Genomic DNA, 22,862 nt, shown 5'->3' on the forward strand with positions numbered 1-22,862 from the left:
AATCCACCCCTAGTTGAAGCTTCCCATTCAGATTGCACAATAATGTGGATAAGAATAATCAAGGAAAGCAATGTCTCTTTCATGATTCCATGAAATTGAAGTAATTAAGGAAAGCTTCCCATTCAGATGATAGGAATAATTACTGAGATCAATTCTCTTCTTCATCATTCACGTAGGCTGTCAATCGAGCCCTTATTCAAGCCTCAGTGGGCTTTATTTGGTTTGTCCACCCCGATTCTTCTGAAAAAATGCGGTTTTGAACAAAATTTTGAATCTGACCAAACCTCTGAACGAAAATTTTATAGTGCACTAAGAACTTAGGAAGAAGAAACCAAACCTGGAGTGTTAGATCCAAGGCCATTGAATGATTTCTTCCTATAGATAACAAATGTAAAATAGAAAAATCAAACACAACCATAAATAGTCCAAAATTCAAAATACGAAAAAGATACTAGATTCCGCAGAAACAACACAAAACTTCTGAGCCGATTCGTAGAACCAAACCACCTCAATCCATGACAATACAAGCAAAATAACATACAAACTATAAAAACAAAGACCCTGCAGTATAAATGAGCCACCGCCTGTCAAGCACCCAATTCTGGCAGAGACCATCCAGAATTGAAGGCAACACACTACAAAGTACAAAATAAACCAAATTTCCAACTATAAGAATACCCGAAATAACCAAGTTTTTGTAATTTCTGTAATTTGAAAAGACTCTATCTGCGGATGGAGTAACATAGGCTAGCCCAGTTCACTTCTTCTTGGCTGCAGACTTGGTGACCTTGGCACCTGTTGGGTCCTTCTTCTCAACATTCTTGATGACACCAACAGCCACAGTTTGCCTCATGTCTCTAACAGCAAAACGACCAAGAGGTGGGTACTCAGAGAAAGTCTCAACAACCATGGGCTTGGTAGGAACCATCTTAATCATTCCTGCATCACCATTCTTCAAGAACTTTGGCTCCTTCTCAAGCTCCTTGCCAGAACGTCTGTCAATCTTGGTCAAGATCTCAGCGAACTTGACAGCAATGTGGGAAGTGTGGCAGTCAAGCACTGGAGCATATCCGTTACCAATCTGGCCGGGGTGGTTCATGATGATGACCTGAGAGGTGAAGTTAGCAGCCTCTTTCGCAGGATCATCCTTGGAGTTAGATGCAACGTAACCACGCTTGAGATCCTTAACAGCAACATTCTTGACATTGAAACCAACATTGTCTCCAGGAAGAGCCTCCTGGAGAGCTTCGTGGTGCATCTCAACAGACTTAACTTCAGTGCTCAGTCCAGATGGGCCAAATGTAACAACCATACCAGGCTTGAGGACACCAGTTTCCACACGACCCACAGGGACAGTTCCAATACCACCAATCTTGTACACATCCTGAAGTGGCAGACGGAGAGGCTTGTCTGAGGGCCTCTTGGGCTCATTGATTTGATCAAGAGCCTCAAGCAGGGTTGGTCCCTTGTACCAGTCCAGGTTGGTAGACCTCTCAATCATGTTGTCACCCTCAAAACCAGAGATGGGGACAAAGGGGATCTTCTCAGGGTTGTATCCAACCTTCTTGAGGTAGGAAGACACTTCCTTCACAATTTCATCGTATCTTGCCTTGGAGTACTTGGGGGTTGTGGCATCCATCTAAAAACAAATAGAACCAAGTCAACATTAGTTCCACCCCAGATTAACATTTATAAAAGCAACATAGATTAAGCAGAAAACAGTTTACAACAACATTGATTTAAACTCAAGTTAAGCTAACCTTGTTACAGCAGCAAATCATCTGCTTGACACCAAGGGTAAAAGCAAGCAGGGCATGCTCACGAGTCTGACCGTCCTTTGAAATACCAGCTTCAAAACCACCAGTGGTGGAGTCAATGATGAGGACAGCACAGTCAGCCTGTGAGGTACCAGTGATCATGTTCTTGATAAAATCACGATGTCCAGGAGCATCAATGACAGTGCAGTAGTACTTGGTGGTCTCAAACTTCCACAGGGCAATATCAATGGTGATACCACGCTCACGCTCAGCCTTGAGCTTATCAAGCACCCAGGCATACTTGAATGACCTCTTGTTCATCTCAGCTGCCTCCTTCTCGAACCTCTCGATGACACGCTTGTCAATACCTCCAAGCTTGTAGATCAAGTGTCCGGTGGTGGTTGACTTTCCAGAGTCGACATGGCCAATGACCACAATGTTGATGTGAACCTTCTCCTTACCCATGGCAGAATACTAGTTGGAACTGCAGAAGTTATAAGTCAGGAAAATACTCATGAGAACCTTCAGCAAGGAAAAAATGACATTAAAAGATAAAACAAAAATATAATTTCAAAACACATATCAGTCTAAGGTATGCTTTGCAGTGGTTATTAACCTTTTTAAGAAAGTTTCTGATATCGCTTTTCTTTACAGAAGCACTATAGACGAATAACTATACTACAAGGCACAACCACAAACTCTATGCAGTCCACAACAATTGACACGTTGCATCAACTAGCATAGACCATAAGCAAGGGAAAAGGTCTACTAAACTAAATCATTCTAATAAAATTTTTTGAGCCAAATTAGATTAAAACGTCTGCTAAAACCCAAAAACTTATGATCTAATATAAGAAACAAAAAAAAAATTATTATCAGGCCATTAATTTCTGTATAACAGAGCCAATGAGCTGAAAACACAAAGAACGTCCAAATTTTTACAATTTCAGATCAATTTATTTCCAATTTATATAAATAACCAAACTCCATAAACGAACCTGAATCCAAATGAAAATCCAATAGAAAATATAAAAAATTACTGCCAGTTTACGGGTAAACAAACAGATACAAAGCTTCAACATACAACCTTAAGAGGATAAACTACTAATCCACTAGAAGCAGAAACTAAAATCAAACATATATAAGAAAGATAACAATAAAAGATCGTACCTTATGAATACAAGAGAAGCAGAGCTAGCCTAACTTAGCCGCAGCAAAATGAGCGAAGAGTGAACACACAACGAGGGTTTGCTGGGGATTTATAGAGGAGTATCACGTGACCAAACTAGGGCTACAATGTGTAATTACATTAATGTCCTTCTCCTTACCCTCGCTTTAACGATTTGTGAAATTTCATATTTCGTTTTAACTTTCATCTAGCAAATCCACACTGTCCAGGCAGCAGTCTCTCCATTTCGCGTCATTCATCGTAAAACTACACCCATGAAGATGAAGGTCTGATCTTTAACTCGTCCAGTTCATTTCAGTTTCTTAACGAACAGCTTTAATCAACTTTTGATATCTGTCGAGCCCCAGGGTAATCAGCAATTTGGATGTAAAATTAATCCTAATTTTTCATGTCTGTGAGTGACCAAATACAGATTGTGTGTTGTATTGATTGTTTGAAAACTTGCAGATGATTGTTGATGTAGAGATCAGTTGAGGCATATCTGCTGTACTAGGAAATTTAACAAACTATTACCTTCTATCAATCAATCATATCAGCAATATTTCCATTACTCTAAAAAATCTTTCTGGTTATAATGCATTTCCAGCTTTTACCTCACCGATTCAATACCATGTTATGTCTTTCTTTCTTTTTTCTTTTTTTTTTATGGAATCTCATGAGATTAACATTGAAGCCTGTAAAATTGTTAGGCCGAACCCAGGTTAATCCACATTCTACAATTTCTTTCAATGCTAATCTATGTTGTTTTCACTCAACTAAAGGGCCTTTAAGGTCCTTGAGAAGAAGTATTAGAAAAAGATCAAAATCGAACAACAAACGCACCCTTGATGAAGCTCAATTTCGGTTGGCGGCAGTCTCTCAGGAGAATCCTTTAGTCTGATTGGAGCTATTCACATGGGCATCACAGCATCCCAGGCTTAGACATGATGTGTCCACTTATAACATCACGGTAAAGAAGGTTGGTGCTGCTAAAATGTACCAACAAATGAATGCTGTAGTTAATCAGGTACTTGCGGTTCCTTACATTGGTTCTGAGACTATTTACAATACAATAATCTTTTTTTTTTTTCACAGAAGCTAGGAAGTTTACTAGAGCTGTAAATATATTTAAGCTTATGAAGAAGGCCAAAGGACTATTTCCCACCCAAGTTTATATGCGTTTCCAAAGTCACACCCGTAGGGTTTGAAAAGCCAAAAATCTCATCCATCCGTTTAAAATCTGAGTTATTGGTTGAGGTAAAATTGTTATTTAATAAAAAATTTTAAAGAACTGAAGTTTTATTCTTTGCCCCCTTCAGTTTTAAAATCTCATAATTCCCCTCGCCTGAAGTTTGAAAAATCAAAATTTTCCCTCTAGAGTTTGCAAACTGTCATCAGAGACGACAATCTCCGGCTGTGTTGACTCTCTCTCTCGGTTTAAATCTCCCTACCAATCACATCCTAACTACTGGTGAAACCTATTTCCTCTAACGATGACGAAGACGTCTTTGTCTCGTCTCAGACGAAGATGACGTGGTAGTCTAAGACCTCCAAAGGTTGTCTTCGTCTCAAACGAAGACGAAATTGTCTTTGTCCGAGACAAAAACGATCCAATTAGTCTTCGTTGGAGGAAATAGGGTTCACTGATGGTTGGGATATGATCGATAGGAAAAATTAAGCTGAGAGGGAGAGCCAACGCAGTGCAAACCCTAGAGGGAAAATTTTGATTTTTCAAACTTTAGGTGGGGGGAATTATGATATTTTCAAACTGAGGGAGGTAAAAGAATAAAACTTTAGTTTTTTTAGTTATATGATAGTTTTACCCTGAACCCTAACTGAGATTTTTAATGGATTGGTGAGATTTTTAGTTTTTCAAACCTTAAGGGTGACTTTGAAAATGCACTTAAACTTGGATGGGACATAGTCCTTTGGCCTATGAAGAATGGCAGGAACTTGGAATGCATGCCTTCAATAAGGGCCTAGAATAGTCGATTCACATCATTTTTTAGTAGAGGAGAGATTCCCATATAAATAATATGTATATGTTATAATCCAAAGTGGAAGGTATGAGACTTGGATCCCACATTGAAAAGTAAGGTAACTAGTGTGGGGTTTACATGATCTTTGACTCTCTCATCTTAATAGCTCGCTTTTGAGATGTGATTTTCGTAAGGTTCATACCATTTGGTATCAGCATTATCACTATGTCTCTCAATTACAATTGTACGGTATAGGTGATAGCGCTAGCATTGTAGTGTTTGCCCGGCGCTGGTAGAGAATTAGTGCACAACCAGTCTGCATAGGCACCGGGGCTATAAAGTGTGGTGTTTATATGACCTTAAGATCTCCTATCTCAATAGCTAACTTTTGAGGTGTGGTTTTACTAAGGTTTATATCAGTGTATAGAGACGATTAGGTGTTTATTCAAGCAGATGGTCAATGAAGAGATTGAACCAAATATTTTTTTGGTTAAATTCTATGATAAAAAGGTATGCACTTTCAAATCATGCTAATGATGCTCTTAGGATATTTCATCAGATGAATGTGGTTTATAAATGTGAGCCCATCTCATTTTCCTTTATGAGTATCTGATCTAGGGGCTATGTGCCCAAAGTCAAACAAAGAGTGCTACGGAGTTGTGTGATCGGATGAAGAAAAAGGTGTTTGTTTTAAGCGATAGATTATATAACTCACTTGTGAATGCATCGGCTCTTAACAAGGAGGTTGAGGAGGCAGTGAACTCTCTGTGGGAGATGATTGAGAAGCAGAGGTCTGTTGCTTAATTAAATATGGGACAGTCATGGATGAGATCTGCGGACGATAAAGGGATGGGGAAGCCATAAACTTGTTGAAGGACTTGCAAGACAAAGACCTTGTGCATTGGCATACTTACTCAAAGCTTCAATCTTTGCTTGGAGATGACTTTGGAGATTCAAACAGGGGAAACCACCTCAAATAACATGTGTACAAATTCTTGAATTTTAAATATTACATGGTTTTATATTACTGTGACAAAAAATTTCCATCTCTTTGATTGTATTGCAAAAAATTACAATCATATGATGCTCAAACTGATAGTATAAATTATATTCAGATATCTTATAAAAAATAGATTATAATAATATAGTTTAATTCTTCTTGCAGATAAACATGGCTTTGAAGTTGTGTTTACTGAATGGTGACAGTTAAGTTGAAGAAATAAGTTGACTTCTTTTGAGTTTGGCGATCATGAAATATTTGGGATCGTGAAAGATATCTTTCAGTAACGGTGAAGAGGACTGAGACTATCCAATTCTTCATCAAAAAGGTACAGGATGTGGTTCTTAATATATATGTATTACAATGCTGTATTTGTTCATGATGATATATTTGGATTTTCTTGACTGATTATGCACTTCCAGTTTAATGAAAACTCTAAGAATGACAAGGAATTCATGGAGTTTCTTTATTTTATCTTTTCCCTTTGCAGAATTTTTCTTGCAATTTGTAGTTCCAAGAAATTAGGTGAGATTGCTTACCATGCTGATGTCCTTGTTCATTCAAAACACACAAACTCTCTTGAGAATTCTCTTTTGCCTGTTGAAAAATATCATCCAGAAAAGCAGATAACTAGATTAAGAACAGATACAATCTAGGATGGACTGAAAAGGCAAATGGTCAATTGGTAACCGATCTCAGGTGACCCTTTGATCTTCCAATATGTTTCAGATAATGTGTTGCTTAATTGGTAACTGACGTCAGAAAGTAGCATTAATGTCAATACCCAATCATTTTAGAAGAACTTTAGTGATGGAAGGCTCTTGGAGGGAACTACAATTGCTTCATCTCATAACAATTTTATATCGGCTTATTTGACATAGTTTCCATGTAAAAAGCAGTGAAATTGTAATATACTTTTAATTATTAACCTCCATACAACAAAACGACAAGTAATTCAGTTTGTGCCTATTCTGTCTAAAAAAAAAAAAATTGAAATGTGGTTTAACACTAATTATAATTATAATTTAATAAATTTAAGTAACTAAATAGTTTAATGACAATTAGGTAATTTAATTTGTCAGAAAAATTATTGATGTGAGTTAATATTAATTATAATTTTGATTTAATAAAATCAGACATTTGAATAATTTAAGAATAATTACAACTGGATTTAAGTTATCAATAAAGATACGTCTACTATACTTAAAAATTATGATCTTGAAATTAAAATCAAGATTATAGAATCAGAAATTATGGTTCCATCATTTTGAATTAAAGATTGAAAATTCAAAATTAGGGTATTAGAGTTTATTTCAATTTTAAAATTAGGGTTCTAAAGTGATGAATAAAACTTTGAAATTAGAGTTTGAAAATCCCTGATCCAATGTTTTGAGGGACAAATTTCGATTTGGAGCATTTTATTTCGATCTAGAACATCTTATTTCAATATTTAAGGTTGTTTTTTCTGCCGAAATTGGACATTATAAGCCACCACATGCAACAACCTTCATGTTGTGATTTTTATTGCCTACGTGATTCTACCTTAATGCACTTCAAAAGACGATTGGAACGACCAATAGATGTTGGAATTAGGAAGAAAGCACTCGTCGTTGTTGAGGAAGTTCCTCCTTTTGTCAGCAACTTTCAGCAAAAATTCTAGCATCGAAATTACCTTTGAAGTCGCCAAAGTAAGTTGTAAATTCATTTCTCTTTTGCTTAGAACCAAATAGATGAAAGGAACATGTGAATTTCGTCATTGTAGTCAAAAAATTTTCTATTAGGGTTTTAGATTATCACGGGTTGTGATTGAATTAAAAATATCAAAAAAACTGAGTTACGAGATAAACAAATATAAATAGTTTGTTCAAAGTTAAACTAAATCAATTAATTAATAAAACAAATGAGTCGCCCAACCTAAGAGCCTGATTGTGCATTGTGTGTTTCTCACGTGAAAAAATGATGAGAACAATAATAGTGTCGGCACATGAATTGCACGAAGATTAAAGAAAACATGTGAAAGTGTGTGCACAATAGTGGAGACGCATAGAAAAGTGTGGATGCCCTCTTATTGTGTGTGTAACCGTTCTGATGGCGAGTGTTCCATGTGAAAAGCGTTTGTCCACACGGGGGACATATGAGAGAGATCTTAGATACATGAAAGTGTGTGGGCATCTTATGATAGTATGTAAGGTAAGTTGAAAAATTCTTTATCAAATGAATCTTTTATGATTCTACTAAAGCATTATTGTCCAATGATGATACTATATTGAGGATTTATGATGTTAATCTAACTATATAAACATACATACGCACATATATAATTATGAATTTTGCACACATATATACACAACAAATAAATATATGATATTGCGGAAAAGACTAATAGTTAACGCACTCTTCACCTTTGTTAAATCATCCTTATTGAAATCAAAATTATCATTGATTGAAGATGACAATCAAAGTAATAAAAAATATATGACCGTTACTCATAATAGGACATCTATCCATCCCATGTTAGTGGGCAATAAGAAGAGATTTATCTACAAATCAACTTCTATCTATCCCAGAAGGCAGGCTGATATTTTGAACCGTTGGATCTTGTTTATGTTATCCAACGGTGAAGAGTAAAACCCTAATTGCCATACTGAACTCTGGCCACTCTCTTTATAAAGCCACATCCTTCCCTTGTTCGAAGCCTACTCTCTTTCTGCTTGCTTAAGGTCAGGGCGGCGAGAGAGGTTCACAGCAATTTCATTTATTTTCCTGAAAGGTGCAAATCTATCTCTCCCCTCCTTTGGCCTGTATTGAAGTTTTTATCTTTTGTTAGTGCCACTTCTTTTTGTTGTAAAATTTAGTAGATGTATATTCAACTTTGTATGTGTGCTTTTAGTTTTGGATTTGGATGTCTATTGTCTAAAAGTGAGTTCGTATCTTAGAATATAGATCGTATAATCTTCAGTCTTGATTAGTGGTCTTTTATTGCGTGTTTTTTTTTTTTTTAGTGTTTCCTTCGTATTATATGTTATTAATTTAATTTGTATTGATTTAAATATAATTTGCTCGAATCTGTATGCGTAAGGCTTATCTATTGAGATTTTGATTTAGTTATCCTCTTTATACGATGAAAAGGCATAGTCTAATAAATTTCTGTCATGGATTATCGGTATTGAAATAGTGGATTCCAATTGTTTCATTAATCATGTGGTTAATTTTTAGTATGATTTGATTTCTTCTCAGTTATTGGTTGGATTGAGGGGTTACTTTCTGACTTTTGAACTGGTATTTTTGTTCTGTTGTTACAGTTATTGTTACAAATCTTTAATATGGGTAAGGAGAAGGTTCACATTAACATTGTGGTCATTGGTCATGTCGACTCCGGAAAGTCGACCACCACAGGACACTTGATCTACAAGCTTGGAGGTATTGACAAGCGTGTTATTGAGAGGTTTGAGAAGGAGGCTGCTGAAATGAACAAGAGGTCATTCAAGTATGCATGGGTGCTTGACAAGCTCAAGGCTGAGCGCGAGCGTGGTATTACCATTGATATTGCCCTGTGGAAGTTTGAGACCACGAAGTACTACTGCACTGTCATTGATGCTCCTGGACATCGTGACTTTATCAAGAACATGATCACTGGTACCTCACAGGCTGACTGTGCTGTCCTCATCATTGATTCCACTACTGGAGGTTTTGAAGCTGGTATTTCAAAGGATGGTCAAACTCGTGAGCATGCCCTGCTTGCTTTTACCCTTGGTGTCAAGCAGATGATATGCTGCTGTAACAAGGTTAGCTTTACTTGAGTTTAAATCAATGTGGTTGTAAACTGTTTTCTGCTTAATCTATGTTGCTTTTTAAATGTTAGTCTGGGTTGGAACTAATGGTGATTTGGTGCTATTTGTTCTTAGATGGATGCCACAACCCCGAAGTACTCCAAGGCAAGGTATGATGAAATTGTGAAGGAAGTGTCTTCCTACCTCAAGAAGGTTGGTTACAACCCTGAGAAGATCCCCTTTGTCCCCATCTCTGGTTTTGAGGGTGACAACATGATTGAGAGGTCCACCAACCTTGACTGGTACAAGGGACCAACCCTACTTGAGGCTCTTGATCAAATCAATGAGCCCAAGAGACCCTCAGATAAGCCCCTTCGTCTGCCACTTCAGGATGTGTACAAGATTGGTGGTATCGGAACTGTCCCTGTGGGTCGTGTGGAAACTGGTGTCCTCAAGCCCGGTATGGTTGTTACATTTGGCCCATCTGGACTGTCCACTGAAGTTAAGTCTGTTGAGATGCACCACGAAGCTCTCCAGGAGGCTCTTCCTGGAGACAATGTTGGTTTCAATGTCAAGAATGTTGCTGTCAAGGATCTCAAGCGTGGTTTCGTTGCATCTAACTCCAAGGATGATCCTGCGAAGGAGGCTGCTAACTTCACCTCTCAGGTCATCATCATGAACCACCCTGGCCAGATTGGTAACGGATATGCCCCAGTGCTCGACTGCCACACTTCCCACATTGCTGTCAAGTTTGCTGAGATCTTGACCAAGATTGACAGACGATCTGGCAAGGAGCTTGAGAAGGAGCCCAAGTTTTTGAAGAATGGTGATGCAGGAATGATTAAGATGATTCCCACCAAGCCCATGGTTGTTGAGACTTTCTCGGAGTACCCACCTCTTGGTCGTTTTGCTGTTAGGGATATGAGGCAGACTGTGGCTGTTGGTGTCATCAAGAATGTTGAGAAGAAGGACCCAACCGGTGCCAAGGTCACCAAGTCTGCTGCCAAGAAGAAGTGAGGTGTTTTAAAGATCCACTGTAGCTAGGCTTATGTTCTGAATTTTGTTAATGTACCTGTTTTGTTTAATTACGTTGTTTTTGTGGACAGTGTTCATATGCTTCCATTACACTTTGAGCAGTTGGATTTTATCCGGGTGCTCAATTTGGTGTGATGGAAGTCGGCGTTTTCCCTTTTTTCTTTGATTTTCTATGATACTTTTAAAGTGGTTTTGAATTTAAACTTTAATTTTGGATGCCGGAAATGGTTTTATATTTTATTTTATAATGCTTCATATTTTAAATTATTGACCCCTTTTCCTTAAAAAAATATTTCTCTACTATAGGAGCCTCTCTATATTGGAAGTTTGTATTTTTCAATGTAAAATTAAAATTTTATATTTTGTATTTAAAATCTTAATATATCAACATCCACAAGTGAACATTGTAATGTTGATATCATCACTTGCGATGTAAAATATAACGATCACTCTGATATTAAATGATGAGTGAAAAATATGATGATGATGATCACTGATATTAAATGATAGTAAATGATATAATGACAATTTTGATATCAAATAATAAAAACTTTTGAAGAATCACAATTTAAGAGTCTGAATCTATATAAATTTCATATTACCCTATATTAGAAGATCATTCTTCTAATATGAATTTTAAGTTTTATATTACATTCATTCTATTAAATAAAAATGTCTGAAAAGTTGTGAACACAAACAACTTTGCTGAGACCTGCAATAACTAACGACTTCATGACCCAGCTACGACATGGAAAATGAGTCTATGAGCTGTGCTGGAGAGAGCTACTCTGTATCTTGGTCTCACTACGAAGTACCACAACTGCAACAAAAATAAAAAGCACCGAATTATCCAACAACAGATGGTTAAAATTCTTTTTGGTCGGAGAAATCACTGTGCCAGAGTAAGGTCTATAAATAATGAAAAGATTATGGAAAGAAGGCAAACTGAGACAGAAAATTTTCAGTCTTCAGAGAGATTTTCTTTTAAGCTTCCATTATGCTGCAAGTGGTAATGCAAATTAAGAAATGCTGCTTTATACCTTAAAAATGATCACAACTCCGCATCACTATCAACCTCTGCTTTCATTGCAGCCTTCTCTGCTTCCTCCAGAACAAATGTTTTCAATGATTCAACATCCCTTGGACCTGAACATTTGCAGAAGGGAAAATGAAGATTATTCAGCCATGATATTCCACAATTTTATCCATACAATAGTGTTTAACCACAGCAGTTCCCTGTACAAATACTTTGAAAGTTATCCCTAGCTATTCCTATTTTAAATAACACAAGGAGAACTACAAGATTTTCATATAAAGTTTCTGCACATGAATTCCAGACACAGATTCAAGATAATAATCTAATAATGTTCGCATTGCAACCAAAGAAAGTATAGATAACCAAATCTTTTAGACTAATACTGATATTGATTATAAAGATTAGATGCTTATCAATTAACAGATGAGATATCAAATAGTCTTAATCACCATCAAAGCAATTTGTGTTGATATACATGCAATGTAGTGTATCTGCCTTTTAATTAACTGCTACAACAGAGCAGCATCCACATATAAGCAATGATAAAGCTCAGATTGTCTACTCAGCAAAATCTAAGATCATCGATAAGATGACCACTTTGTTCATTCATGAGAGTTGAAAATAATTGAAATTTTATATTCTACTCTTTCTTCAACTATAAACAAAGATTATCCCTCTTTACTTGACCATCAATTAACAGTTCTGGAAAATTAAAAATTTTACCAAATCAACAGCAACCAGTAGATATCATACTTCATACTTCATACTCCATTATGTTACTTCCCTACCTCTACCTCTCCTCTTCCAACATTGCATTAATTGTTCTCTGATTCTTTATGTTCTAATTAAATTATGTGTAATTTTTTTGAGAAGTTTAAACAAAGAGAATAGTTTTTCCTTTCCCATCACATGTGCTGACATGTTCTCAGAGGGAGTATAAACTACAATACAAAATTTGACGGAATAAAGTAACATGAAAAAAAATTTAAAAAAATAAACTACTTTTCACTGTGGCATTCAACATGGCAGTGAGCATAATTGTTTCTTCAAAATGCACTATGAGACAAGAAACACCAGCAAAGTCAAGTATCTCAATCTATTCATATATATTCAAGATGGCATTTCACTTCCTTTGAAAAAAAAGGGAGAGATGGAGAGAGAGAGTTCTTTGTGCAAGTTGACTCTATCTGGTCATTTAATTTGAAATTTATTATAGCTTAGCCAAACAGAACAAGACCATACCAGAATTAACAAACTAATGGGGCGTCAAAAGGTCAGTCATAGCTCAACGGTGAGACAGCTTCTGAAGCCTAGCATTTGTTTCACCTGGGTTCATGCTCAAATAATTTTGCTGTTGCAAGAGTCTTTTAATAAGGTAATTTACCTGTCTTAGTCTTTTTATTTATCAAACTATATAGTTGTCACTATCATGGATTTAAAAGGGTGCAAGTTAGCTGACAGAACAGTTACAGAAACAGCAGTTGTGTCCTTTATAAGTGCCCTAGTTAGTGCATCTATCTATTGTGCTTTTATGAAACTGAAATGGCATATAAGCACTCACAATGCTTTTGCAGATAAGCTTTGGGGCTCAAACTGCTTTCACAAAGAAGAGCAAAAAGGTTTACATAATCCACCAATGTAAAGTTTCTTTAGCAATACCAAACCATAATCATCCAATGTTAAGAAAGGATTTTCTAGACTACATTACAAGTATTCTAATCCCTCAAAGTCTCTTCTCCTTCCAGGCCCTCAAGACGCTATATTGTCACTTTTTGGAGTCAGATCACTTGATCTTCTTAATACCCTTATTTTCAATCCAAATCAGATACTAAAACCACAAACATTTTATTAAAACCTAATGCAATGATCCTAAAATAACCTCAGGTTTAAATAAGTTGTAGAACCAGGTAATCTAAATAGAAACAAAGCTACCATACGCAAATAAAGATTCAACTAACGATCATCCACAACTAAAGGTTCAATTTCACAATATGTATCAGAGTGAATGGTGAATATGAATTATGGATACCATGAAATAAGTAAACCATCAAACAATGAATGAAACCTAAACTTTACCTTGGTATTTTGCAACTTCTTCTCCATCATAAAAGACCTTGAACGTAGGATAGGAATGAATGTCAACTTTGGTGCATACAGATTTGCTTGCACCACAGTCAACTTCTCCAACCTCTATTTCATCATTCCCTTCCATTGCCTTCCCCAAGTCCTCCCATAAAGACCCCAGATTCTTACTGAAACCCATTGTCATAGTTGTTAGTACACAGAAAACATTAAGGCACACATCAAAATCAGTCCTAAATTAATCACAGATTCACAAAGTTGAGACTAGTTACCAATGCTTACACCAAGGAACACAAAATTTCACGAACCATGCAGTGTCTTTTTCCTTCACCTGCACAGAGACAGAAAAATTAAAAATAAATGTAAAAACTTTTCAATTAAGTATTAAACCACATATTTATATTGTTTATCACCCACTAAAACAATCCTTCCCACTTCCCTTTTCTCTTTGTTAGATCTCTATCTGAATCACCTTTATTTTCCCCATTGTCTTTGATTGCACAATCATCATACAACTATGGTATCATTAACGAACTATCGTAAAATCTATTATCAAAAATCACCGTTTTCGAAGACCTTAAAAGCATTTCTATACAAAAACGTTTACAACCAAACAAAAATATTCCCATCTAAATATAATGGAAAAAGAAAAAAGCAATCAGAATAATAAGGTAAAGACGGTACAACGGATCTAGCAAGTTGTTACCTTGTCAGAGAAAGTGTCAGGAGTTAACGTTATAACTTCGCATTCCGCTTGATTTATAGCTAATGTAAGGGAAAGAAAAAGAATAAGAACTGTAAGACTAAGACATAGATTGTTATGGGTTCTCATAATTTGATGGTTTGAGGCTTCTGTAATGATCGTATCGTCGGCTGTGTAATACAGACCTTCGATCTTCAGCTTGAACCTAAACAATGCTATACGAGTCACTCTCTACTGAGTTTAGACTCGTTCAACCCGGTTTCAGAATGTTGCAAACCCTCCAAACCCTGTTGTACACGTGCATTGCACGTGACTTTTTACCACATTAAATTTAATACAAATATTAATTATAATACATCCTTATTTTTATTAAAATTACCATAAATACTCTATTTTTCTTTTTCTTCTCCTTTTTCCTCTCTATCAGCCGCCACCTCCCGATCTTTTATAATTTTGTTGAAATGACTAATTAATAATTATTAGGAAATTAATAAAAATCGATAATAAGTAATTAAATAAACTTTTTTAAATTTAAAAGATTACAAATCTCGGTTTCATCAACATTTAGGTGGGATGAGAAAATTGTTGTGGGAACTATGAAAGGTTGCTTAACTTTCGAGTTTTGAATATACAATTTTAAGATTTTTTAAAAAATAATTTGTATTTATTAAGGAAATTTGAAATGGGTAATTTGCTTGGAATATATTATATTTTATGTTATAATCACAAAAAATACCTATGCCAAACAATTCAATATGTGTAGTTTAATAATATTAATAAAGCCAAAAGACTTATTCCTATCTCAGGTTTGTTGTAAACCTAAATTGATATCTGTTAATTTTCGAAAATTTTAAACCCTACTTATAAATGGTTAAAATCAACTGAAATAGCTAGTTTTAGAAATAAAAACGTTATTTAATTAGTAATATATTAAAAATAATAAAATATTATATATTTTTTATTTAAAATTAAAAAACTAATAATTTTTTAAGATTAAATTTTGAAAATCGTATTTCCCTAATAGGGTTTCTTTCTTTTCTTTCTCCAGTGTTATCTTTAGTCGGATTCTCTCTTCCTCCCCTTTTCTTCCTTTATTTCGGCTTCTCTCTCCCTTTCCTTTCCCTTCTCAATGTAAAAAATCGTAGCTCTTTGGATGAAAACAAAGTTGTCTCTAAAGATGACGCTTGTCTAAAGATAATATTCATCTCTAGACAAAGTAAGAGATTCATCTCTTGTTTTGTCTAGAGATTTGTGGTTTTTAGTGTTGAGAAATGAAAGAATAGAGAGAGAAGTTAGAAAAGGAGAGGGAGAGAGAATTCGATTGAAGAAGGGATGAGAAAAAAAAAGAAATTTTAAGAGAAAAAATATAACTTTTTAATGTTTAATACTAAAAAAATTGTTAGTTTTATAAATTAAAAAAATATTTTATTTTTTAATATATAATTAGTTAAATAATAATTTTTTTTAAATTAATTATTTTAATTAATTTTAATATCTTATGGATGAAACCTGGGTGGGAATAAGTGCTTTGGCCTATTAATAAAATTAAACTCTCCTTCAAGAGTACAAATGGATAGTAACACGGCAGCCAGATATTTTGAACCGTTGGATTGTATCTCAATAATCCAACGGCGCAGAGTAAAACCCTAAATTCCTTACATCACCCTGCCCAATCTCGCTATAAAAATCGAACTCTTCATTGCCTTCGGCCTTTCTGCACCGTCTGTCCGATTCGTCAAGATTTAGGCGGCGAGAGAGATCCTTTGCAACTTTCATTCTGAGGTTTAGATCTTCTTATTACCTTCGTTTATATTATAGTTCTGATCTTTTACATGTGGCGTTTTTATTATAATCAAATCTAGCTTTCGATTTGAATATCTATGGAATCTAAAAACGAGTTAATATCTTAGAATTTTCAATATATGTTAGTTTTGTTTCTTGTGGTTAATTCTGCTTCGTGATTCAACTATAACTTGCTGGAATCTGTATTCAAATGTATATCGCGTTTAACTTAATTTTATTTTAGGTGCTTAACTGTTGTTTGGTATTGAGATATTGATATATCTGTGTCTCTTAATGGTTTGATAAGATGTTGTCGAATAAAATTAAATGAACTATTCTTCGCTATTGGTTAACTTTTAGAATTTTTATTTGTTATTTGGTTATTTGCATGTTTTATTTCTTATTAGAAACCACGTATTGATGGCTTGTATTTTGTTTCAGCTTTTGTTATAAAATGGGTAAGGAGAAGGTTCACATCAACATTGTGGTCATTGGCCATGTCGATTCTGGAAAGTCAACCACTACTGGGCACTTGATCTACAAGCTTGGAGGTATTGACAAGCGTGTCATTGAGAGGTTTGAGAAGGAGGCTGCTGAGATGAACAAGAGGTCATTCAAGTATGCCTGGGTGCTTGACAAGCTCAAGGCTGAGCGTGAGCGTGGTATCACCATTGATATTGCCCTATGGAAGTTTGAGACCACCAAGTACTACTGCACTGTCATTGATGCTCCTGGTCATCGTGACTTTATCAAGAACATGATCACTGGCACCTCACAGGCTGACTGTGCTGTCCTTATCATTGACTCCACCACTGGTGGTTTTGAAGCCGGTATTTCAAAGGACGGTCAGACTCGTGAGCATGCGTTGCTTGCTTTTACCCTTGGTGTCAAGCAGATGATTTGCTGCTGTAACAAGGTTAACTGTATTCTTAATCTGTGCTACTCTCTAAATGTTAGTCTGGGTTAGAACTAAGGCTGACTAGGTGCTATTTGTTTTCAGATGGATGCCACGACCCCGAAGTACTCCAAGGCAAGGTATGATGAAATCGTGAAGGAAGTGTCTTCCTACCTCAAGAAGGTTGGATACAACCCTGAGAAGATCCCCTTTGTCCCCATCTCTGGCTTTGAGGGTGACAACATGATTGAGAGGTCTACCAACCTCGACTGGTACAAGGGACCAACCCTGCTTGAGGCTCTTGATCAAATCAATGAGCCCAAGAGGCCCTCAGACAAGCCTCTCCGTCTGCCACTTCAGGATGTGTACAAGATCGGTGGTATTGGAACTGTTCCTGTGGGTCGTGTGGAAACTGGTGTCCTCAAGCCCGGTATGGTTGTTACATTTGGCCCATCTGGACTGACCACTGAAGTTAAGTCTGTTGAGATGCACCACGAAGCTCTCCAGGAGGCTCTTCCTGGAGACAATGTTGGTTTCAATGTAAAGAATGTTGCTGTCAAGGATCTCAAGCGTGGTTTCGTTGCATCTAACTCCAAGGATGATCCTGCGAAGGAGGCTGCTAACTTCACCTCTCAGGTCATCATCATGAACCACCCTGGCCAGATTGGTAATGGATATGCCCCAGTGCTTGACTGCCACACTTCTCACATTGCTGTCAAGTTTGCTGAGATATTGACCAAGATTGACAGACGATCTGGCAAGGAGCTTGAGAAGGAGCCCAAGTTCTTGAAAAATGGTGATGCTGGATTTGTTAAGATGATTCCCACCAAGCCCATGGTTGTTGAAACTTTCTCGGGGTACCCACCCCTTGGTCGTTTTGCTGTTAGGGACATGCGACAGACAGTTGCTGTTGGTGTCATTAAAAGTGTTGACAAGAAAGACCCGACAGGTGCCAAGGTCACCAAGTCTGCTGTCAAGAAGAAGTGAGGTGTTTTGGAGGTCTACCGTAGCTAGGCTTATTTTCTGTGATGTTTGATTTCTTATTTATGTGGACGCTGAACAGCTTTTATATGCATCCATTACAATACCGCTAAAGTTGAGCAGTTGGTCATTATCTGGGCGCTCCGCTGGCAGTGATGGAATGTTAGTCGGGTTTTTCCTGTTTCTTGATTCGTTTCTATTGCTTTAAAATGAGTTAGTCATCAAATCCCCCATGTGAAAACCTTATGGATTCAATTGAATAGTTAATGTTATGCGTGTCTAAATGTAGTTAGTTTTGTTATAGGCAGGAGCTGGAGTCCTCGAAGCTTGTCCAACTTCATTATCTGCCTATGGCTGTAAAAGCTGGCGGGGTACACCTATCTTTTGATAAGGTGCTTCTGCTCTGTTCGTAAATCAGTCCTCGATAACTGACAGTGATGGATGGACTAGTTTAATGACATTTTAATCATCTAATTAGCGCTCCAAACTGGATCTTAGTAAAAGTATGCATTATCCTGCTCTTTCTGAGCTCATAACTGGGCTTTTCACAGGGGATTTCTGTTATATGATTTTACTACAACCACGGCATGAATGGGCGTAGCATCCTCCTGACAATCTATCTCCTGCATAATTTCTGTCCACGGGGTGTTTCTTAATTTTAGGGATTTGAATTCTATTGTTAAGATTTTCTAATTTGATTACGGATTAATTTGATTTATTTTGATTATAATAGAATTATTATATTTTCTTTTATTGTTTATTTCTTTTATTATAATTTCAAATTAACTAAGCAATACAAATGCTAATTGACCATAATGTCTTTGAATAATATTTTGTATTCATTTTTTGTACATAAATATGCATACATATAGATTTGATATTATATGATTAGGTATTATTTTATTATTAATTTATAATCATTTAATTACACAATATTATATCTATGTGTGTATATATTTGTGTATTAAAAGTGTATATATATAATTTTATTGAATGTGTTTTAGTTATTTTTCAATCAAGTAATAAAAATATAATTCAAAGGTTTTAGCCAATTTGGAAGTTGACCTCCTCAAAATGTTCAATTCCTTCTTCAATTCTAATTCTCTTTTAAATTTCCCCAATTTTCTTTGATAAAATCTTGGGGATCTATCAGTTCAGTTTACTGACATTACCATCTTTCAACAGTACCCAGCGGTTCTACGCTGGAGCATCTTCCACCCTTTGGTGGCATGTTGAAGTAAATAAGGTGAAGAAAAGTTACACTGAAGCCACACGGCTACATCACAGTGACAAATAAAAGTCACAAGTCAACCACATGAGGTATAAGTTGCCCTTTTATTACTGGGTAGTCCTTTGTGTATGCATATTTTCTCTCTTCATAAATGAACTGTGCTGCAAAGAGTCCCTCATATCCATGGCCTGGCAAGTATTACAACAGTAAAAACATCTACTTCTGGTACAACATATAATTTTTTAATTTTCCGGGTCCTAGAAATCTTTTTCCTAATAGCAATAATAGCAGGAAGGATATGGAAAAAGGAGCATCCAGGGCAAAAGGGTTTTAGATTTTTGTGACATTTTTTCTTATTCCATGGCTGGGAATATACGTTATCAAATAAATAATATTATATGTATTTATTTTTAATATATAATTTAAGTATATAAATTATATATTATTATATGATTATCATTAATTTATCTTTAATTTAAAATAATTTAACCACAAAATATCATATTATCTATATATTTAAATAAAAACAGAAATACAGGGAAAAAAAAGTACTCCACTTTATTCACAATTGGAAATTCAAGATCAACTACAGAAGAAGCCGACGATCATCATCTTATTCACCTTCAACTTCCTTAATCAAACCCCAGGATCAAGTCATTACCGAAGCTCCTGATCACATGTGGCACCTTCTCAAACTTGCCCGCCATTTTATTTTCATACTTATCCGTCTTCTCCGGTGCTGCTGCAGCTGCCGTAGGCAATATAACAGCTTCACGTTGTGCATTGGTGAACTGTTTAATCCGATCCTCGCTCACGCCGAAAGATGCCGCAAGCTCAGGGTTGGGCAGCGTCCGAAGAAGTGAGCTTGCACCTACGAGGAATTGTGGCCTGTTCTTCCGGGCTGAGGTTGTGAATCCAAAGAACTCAAACGGCCCTGTTAATGCTATCTGACAGAATGCAAAGTACCTAGGCACCCAAAACACATCGCCTTCTTTCACTTTTGCGTCCAAAGCTGAGCTTCCGTTTGGATACACTATTTGAATTCTTCCCATTCCTCTAAGTACAACCCCATATTCAGTAGCAGTTGGATTCACATGTGGTGCCATCATCGATCCCTGCAATAGAAAGAATCAATTAAACTGTAATATTCATTACCATGCTACCTGAATTTCTCAATAATGAGAGAAACTGATTACCGCTGTGAGATTAACAAGATAAACGCCGATGCCAGAATGTTTAAGGGGTTTATAATCAGATTCATCCAGAGCAATACTCCATCCATAGTTGTTCTTGAAATGGGGGCGTCTGTTATAGATGTTGTATGCGCCTTTATGTCCATTAGTTGCTCTGGTTTCCTTCCTATCTTCGGCTCTGAATACCGAGTTCAAGAGTTTCCTCCACGACCATGTTTTTGGGTCTTCTTGTTGTGGCTCTTGCTGTGACTCTGCCAATCTCTTTAGGTGATGTAGTCTCTCTTGCTCTTTCAGTTGCAAGAATTTTGACCACATGCTTGGTGCATGAGAATCGGATATGTACACGATTGGACCCTCTTGTTGCCGGTTTAATATATCCTCCACTTCGTCGGCGGTGACCTGTGATGAAATTCGGCACATTTAATCTCATTTAAGAATAGAAGTTACCCCAAATAAGTGAAATAGTTGCTACGAAAAAAATTTATTGGCTTACATTAAAAGCATTTGAAAGTGTTTCATGGCCGAATCCAGCTAGAATTGATGTGGGATTTGATCCTCCACCAATGAAGAAAGACTGCAGATCAAACAAAATGTATCAGAGAGATTATAGTGTTATGTGATTAATGAGCTTATTTTAAGTAATTTTTTGTACCTGGAAAGCTCTCAATCCTAAGCTCTCAGATGGGTCAATGCTGCAAATGATATGAAGCTTCTGTCCTTCCTCTGTGTTCATCAAATAGAATGCTGAACCGGCCCGAATCCGGTACAGGTCACCAACCTTCAAGGTCTTTTCCACCAGCTCGTCTTTGTGGACCCATCCAATTCTGGCTTCTCCTGCAACAAGTTTCACATATATATAAATTTCTCATCAGAAGCCTTTACTTTGTACATTTGGCCAACCATTTCTTGGCTGAAAAGGAAGGTATATAAAGAATGTATACCTCTGCGAACGAAAAGGATCAAACTGGAGTCAATATACTGAGGAATGAAGAGACTCTTAGGCTCCATAGAAATGAACCCAATGTGCATCGGCCTGTCCACAATCCTTCCTCCAATACTTCTTACCACACGCACATCTCCTGCCTCAGTCTTCACCACTTGCTTGGCGTCTTGCAACAAGAAACTTTCCTCTCCACGACCTAATCTTTCATCTTCATCTTCATCACCACCCCTCTCCTCTCTCTCCCATTCCCTTTCTAGTTTCCAGTCTTCATCTTCGTCTCTATATCCTATTGTCAGGGTCAGTCCATAACTGAAAACCAGCACCAGCAGCAAAAGAGTGAGCAGATTTCTCATTGCTTAACAGTTAAATTTTGATGAAATTGCGTTTAGTGCAGTGGGAATGTAAAGGTGGTAGGTGTTTATAAAGAAGGGAGGAGAAGAGTTGAAAGTGACAAGTGTGTTTCATGCAGATACACAGTTGAGTATCTGGTGAGAAATATGCGATCAGTGTGTGACAAAGTCTTGCTACAAGATCCATCATTTTCTCTTCCTTTGAATTATCCTACAGTTTTAGTCATTGCCTTCATAATCTGTTTAAGTCCTAAAATAAGTAGGAATTGATTAAAAAATTAATAATGAATTTTATTAAGAGAAATTAATTAATTTAATATCCTGTACCTGAAAAGGACCAAAATATTTAGTCTGCAATTTTTGGTTTCCATGGTGCCTGGTTGCAGCTTAACATAAGCCCAGTCACTAATTTGAAACCGCCTATCAGACCATTTTCGATCTGCCAATGCCTTCATTCTATGTTGCCAAAATTCAGGGCTGTCGATGAAGACGTTGAAGTTGGTCTTAAATTTGCATGGGAGGAATAATCTTGATCATCAATTCGGTTTGCTTGAAGGGTTAAGTGGAAGAAGTGATCCTCAATTGCAAAGGAACAAAGTGTTTGATGTTGCAGCATTTTTTTCTGTTTGTTTCCTGGAATTCTTTATGATCCAAGTAATAACGGGTAGAATATTTTAATGTCATGAAAGCAAGTGCAAAATCTTGCCTTCTAAAAATTGATGCGAATTAAAAAAAAGGCGGAAGTCCAGTGGTGTTTTTCAACAATCAAAGATTATTAATAAAGAATGTGATATTCTTTCAAAACCATTAATATGGATGAACATCAACTGAAAGACAGCTAGAATGAACATAGGAAAATGAAGCCTTGTATGTTGGAACAAGAATGTGATATGCAGTTATGAAGAGCCACTAACTTGATGGTGAACTATTGAGAACCAAAATAACCAACTTTTATAA

At 36.3% G+C, this 22,862-nt stretch overlaps 5 protein-coding genes and 1 pseudogene across 5 annotated transcripts; 3 read left to right on the forward strand and 3 right to left on the reverse strand.

Annotated features, from left to right (window-relative positions):
* Window positions 1-431: 431 nt before the first annotated feature.
* On the reverse strand, window positions 432-3,061 carry LOC123206841 (elongation factor 1-alpha). The gene is made up of 3 exons (XM_044624099.1): window positions 2,928-3,061; window positions 1,761-2,241; window positions 432-1,639 (listed from the first exon to the last, which is right to left on the reverse strand). The coding sequence occupies exons 2-3, from the start codon at window positions 2,220-2,222 to the stop codon at window positions 758-760; spliced, it is 1,344 nt and encodes a 447-aa protein (XP_044480034.1). The 5' UTR covers window positions 2,223-2,241; window positions 2,928-3,061; the 3' UTR covers window positions 432-757.
* Window positions 3,062-3,200: 139 nt separating this feature from the next.
* Window positions 3,201-6,063, forward strand: LOC123206848 (annotated as a pseudogene).
* A 2,455-nt stretch (window positions 6,064-8,518) lies between these two features.
* LOC123206846 (elongation factor 1-alpha-like) lies at window positions 8,519-10,928 on the forward strand. Its single transcript, XM_044624106.1, has 3 exons — window positions 8,519-8,674; window positions 9,207-9,689; window positions 9,810-10,928. The coding sequence occupies exons 2-3, from the start codon at window positions 9,228-9,230 to the stop codon at window positions 10,689-10,691; spliced, it is 1,344 nt and encodes a 447-aa protein (XP_044480041.1). The 5' UTR covers window positions 8,519-8,674; window positions 9,207-9,227; the 3' UTR covers window positions 10,692-10,928.
* Window positions 10,929-11,230: 302 nt separating this feature from the next.
* On the reverse strand, window positions 11,231-14,797 carry LOC123206847 (protein disulfide-isomerase 5-1-like). The gene is made up of 5 exons (XM_044624107.1): window positions 14,534-14,797; window positions 14,100-14,158; window positions 13,822-13,997; window positions 11,750-11,855; window positions 11,231-11,529 (listed from the first exon to the last, which is right to left on the reverse strand). The coding sequence occupies exons 1-4, from the start codon at window positions 14,657-14,659 to the stop codon at window positions 11,761-11,763; spliced, it is 456 nt and encodes a 151-aa protein (XP_044480042.1). The 5' UTR covers window positions 14,660-14,797; the 3' UTR covers window positions 11,231-11,529; window positions 11,750-11,760.
* A 1,361-nt stretch (window positions 14,798-16,158) lies between these two features.
* LOC123206845 (elongation factor 1-alpha-like) lies at window positions 16,159-18,463 on the forward strand. Its single transcript, XM_044624104.1, has 3 exons — window positions 16,159-16,312; window positions 16,754-17,228; window positions 17,313-18,463. The coding sequence occupies exons 2-3, from the start codon at window positions 16,767-16,769 to the stop codon at window positions 18,192-18,194; spliced, it is 1,344 nt and encodes a 447-aa protein (XP_044480039.1). The 5' UTR covers window positions 16,159-16,312; window positions 16,754-16,766; the 3' UTR covers window positions 18,195-18,463.
* Window positions 18,464-19,952: 1,489 nt separating this feature from the next.
* LOC123206849 (vicilin-like seed storage protein At2g28490) lies at window positions 19,953-22,026 on the reverse strand. Its single transcript, XM_044624108.1, has 5 exons — window positions 21,554-22,026; window positions 21,265-21,446; window positions 21,106-21,186; window positions 20,616-21,011; window positions 19,953-20,534 (listed from the first exon to the last, which is right to left on the reverse strand). Exons 1-5 carry the CDS (start codon window positions 21,906-21,908, stop codon window positions 20,052-20,054), a joined length of 1,497 nt encoding a protein of 498 aa, XP_044480043.1. The 5' UTR covers window positions 21,909-22,026; the 3' UTR covers window positions 19,953-20,051.
* Window positions 22,027-22,862: the final 836 nt, after the last annotated feature.

Source organism: Mangifera indica, unplaced genomic scaffold, assembly GCF_011075055.1.
Source record: "Mangifera indica cultivar Alphonso unplaced genomic scaffold, CATAS_Mindica_2.1 Un_0051, whole genome shotgun sequence".
NCBI lineage: Eukaryota > Viridiplantae > Streptophyta > Magnoliopsida > Sapindales > Anacardiaceae > Mangifera > Mangifera indica.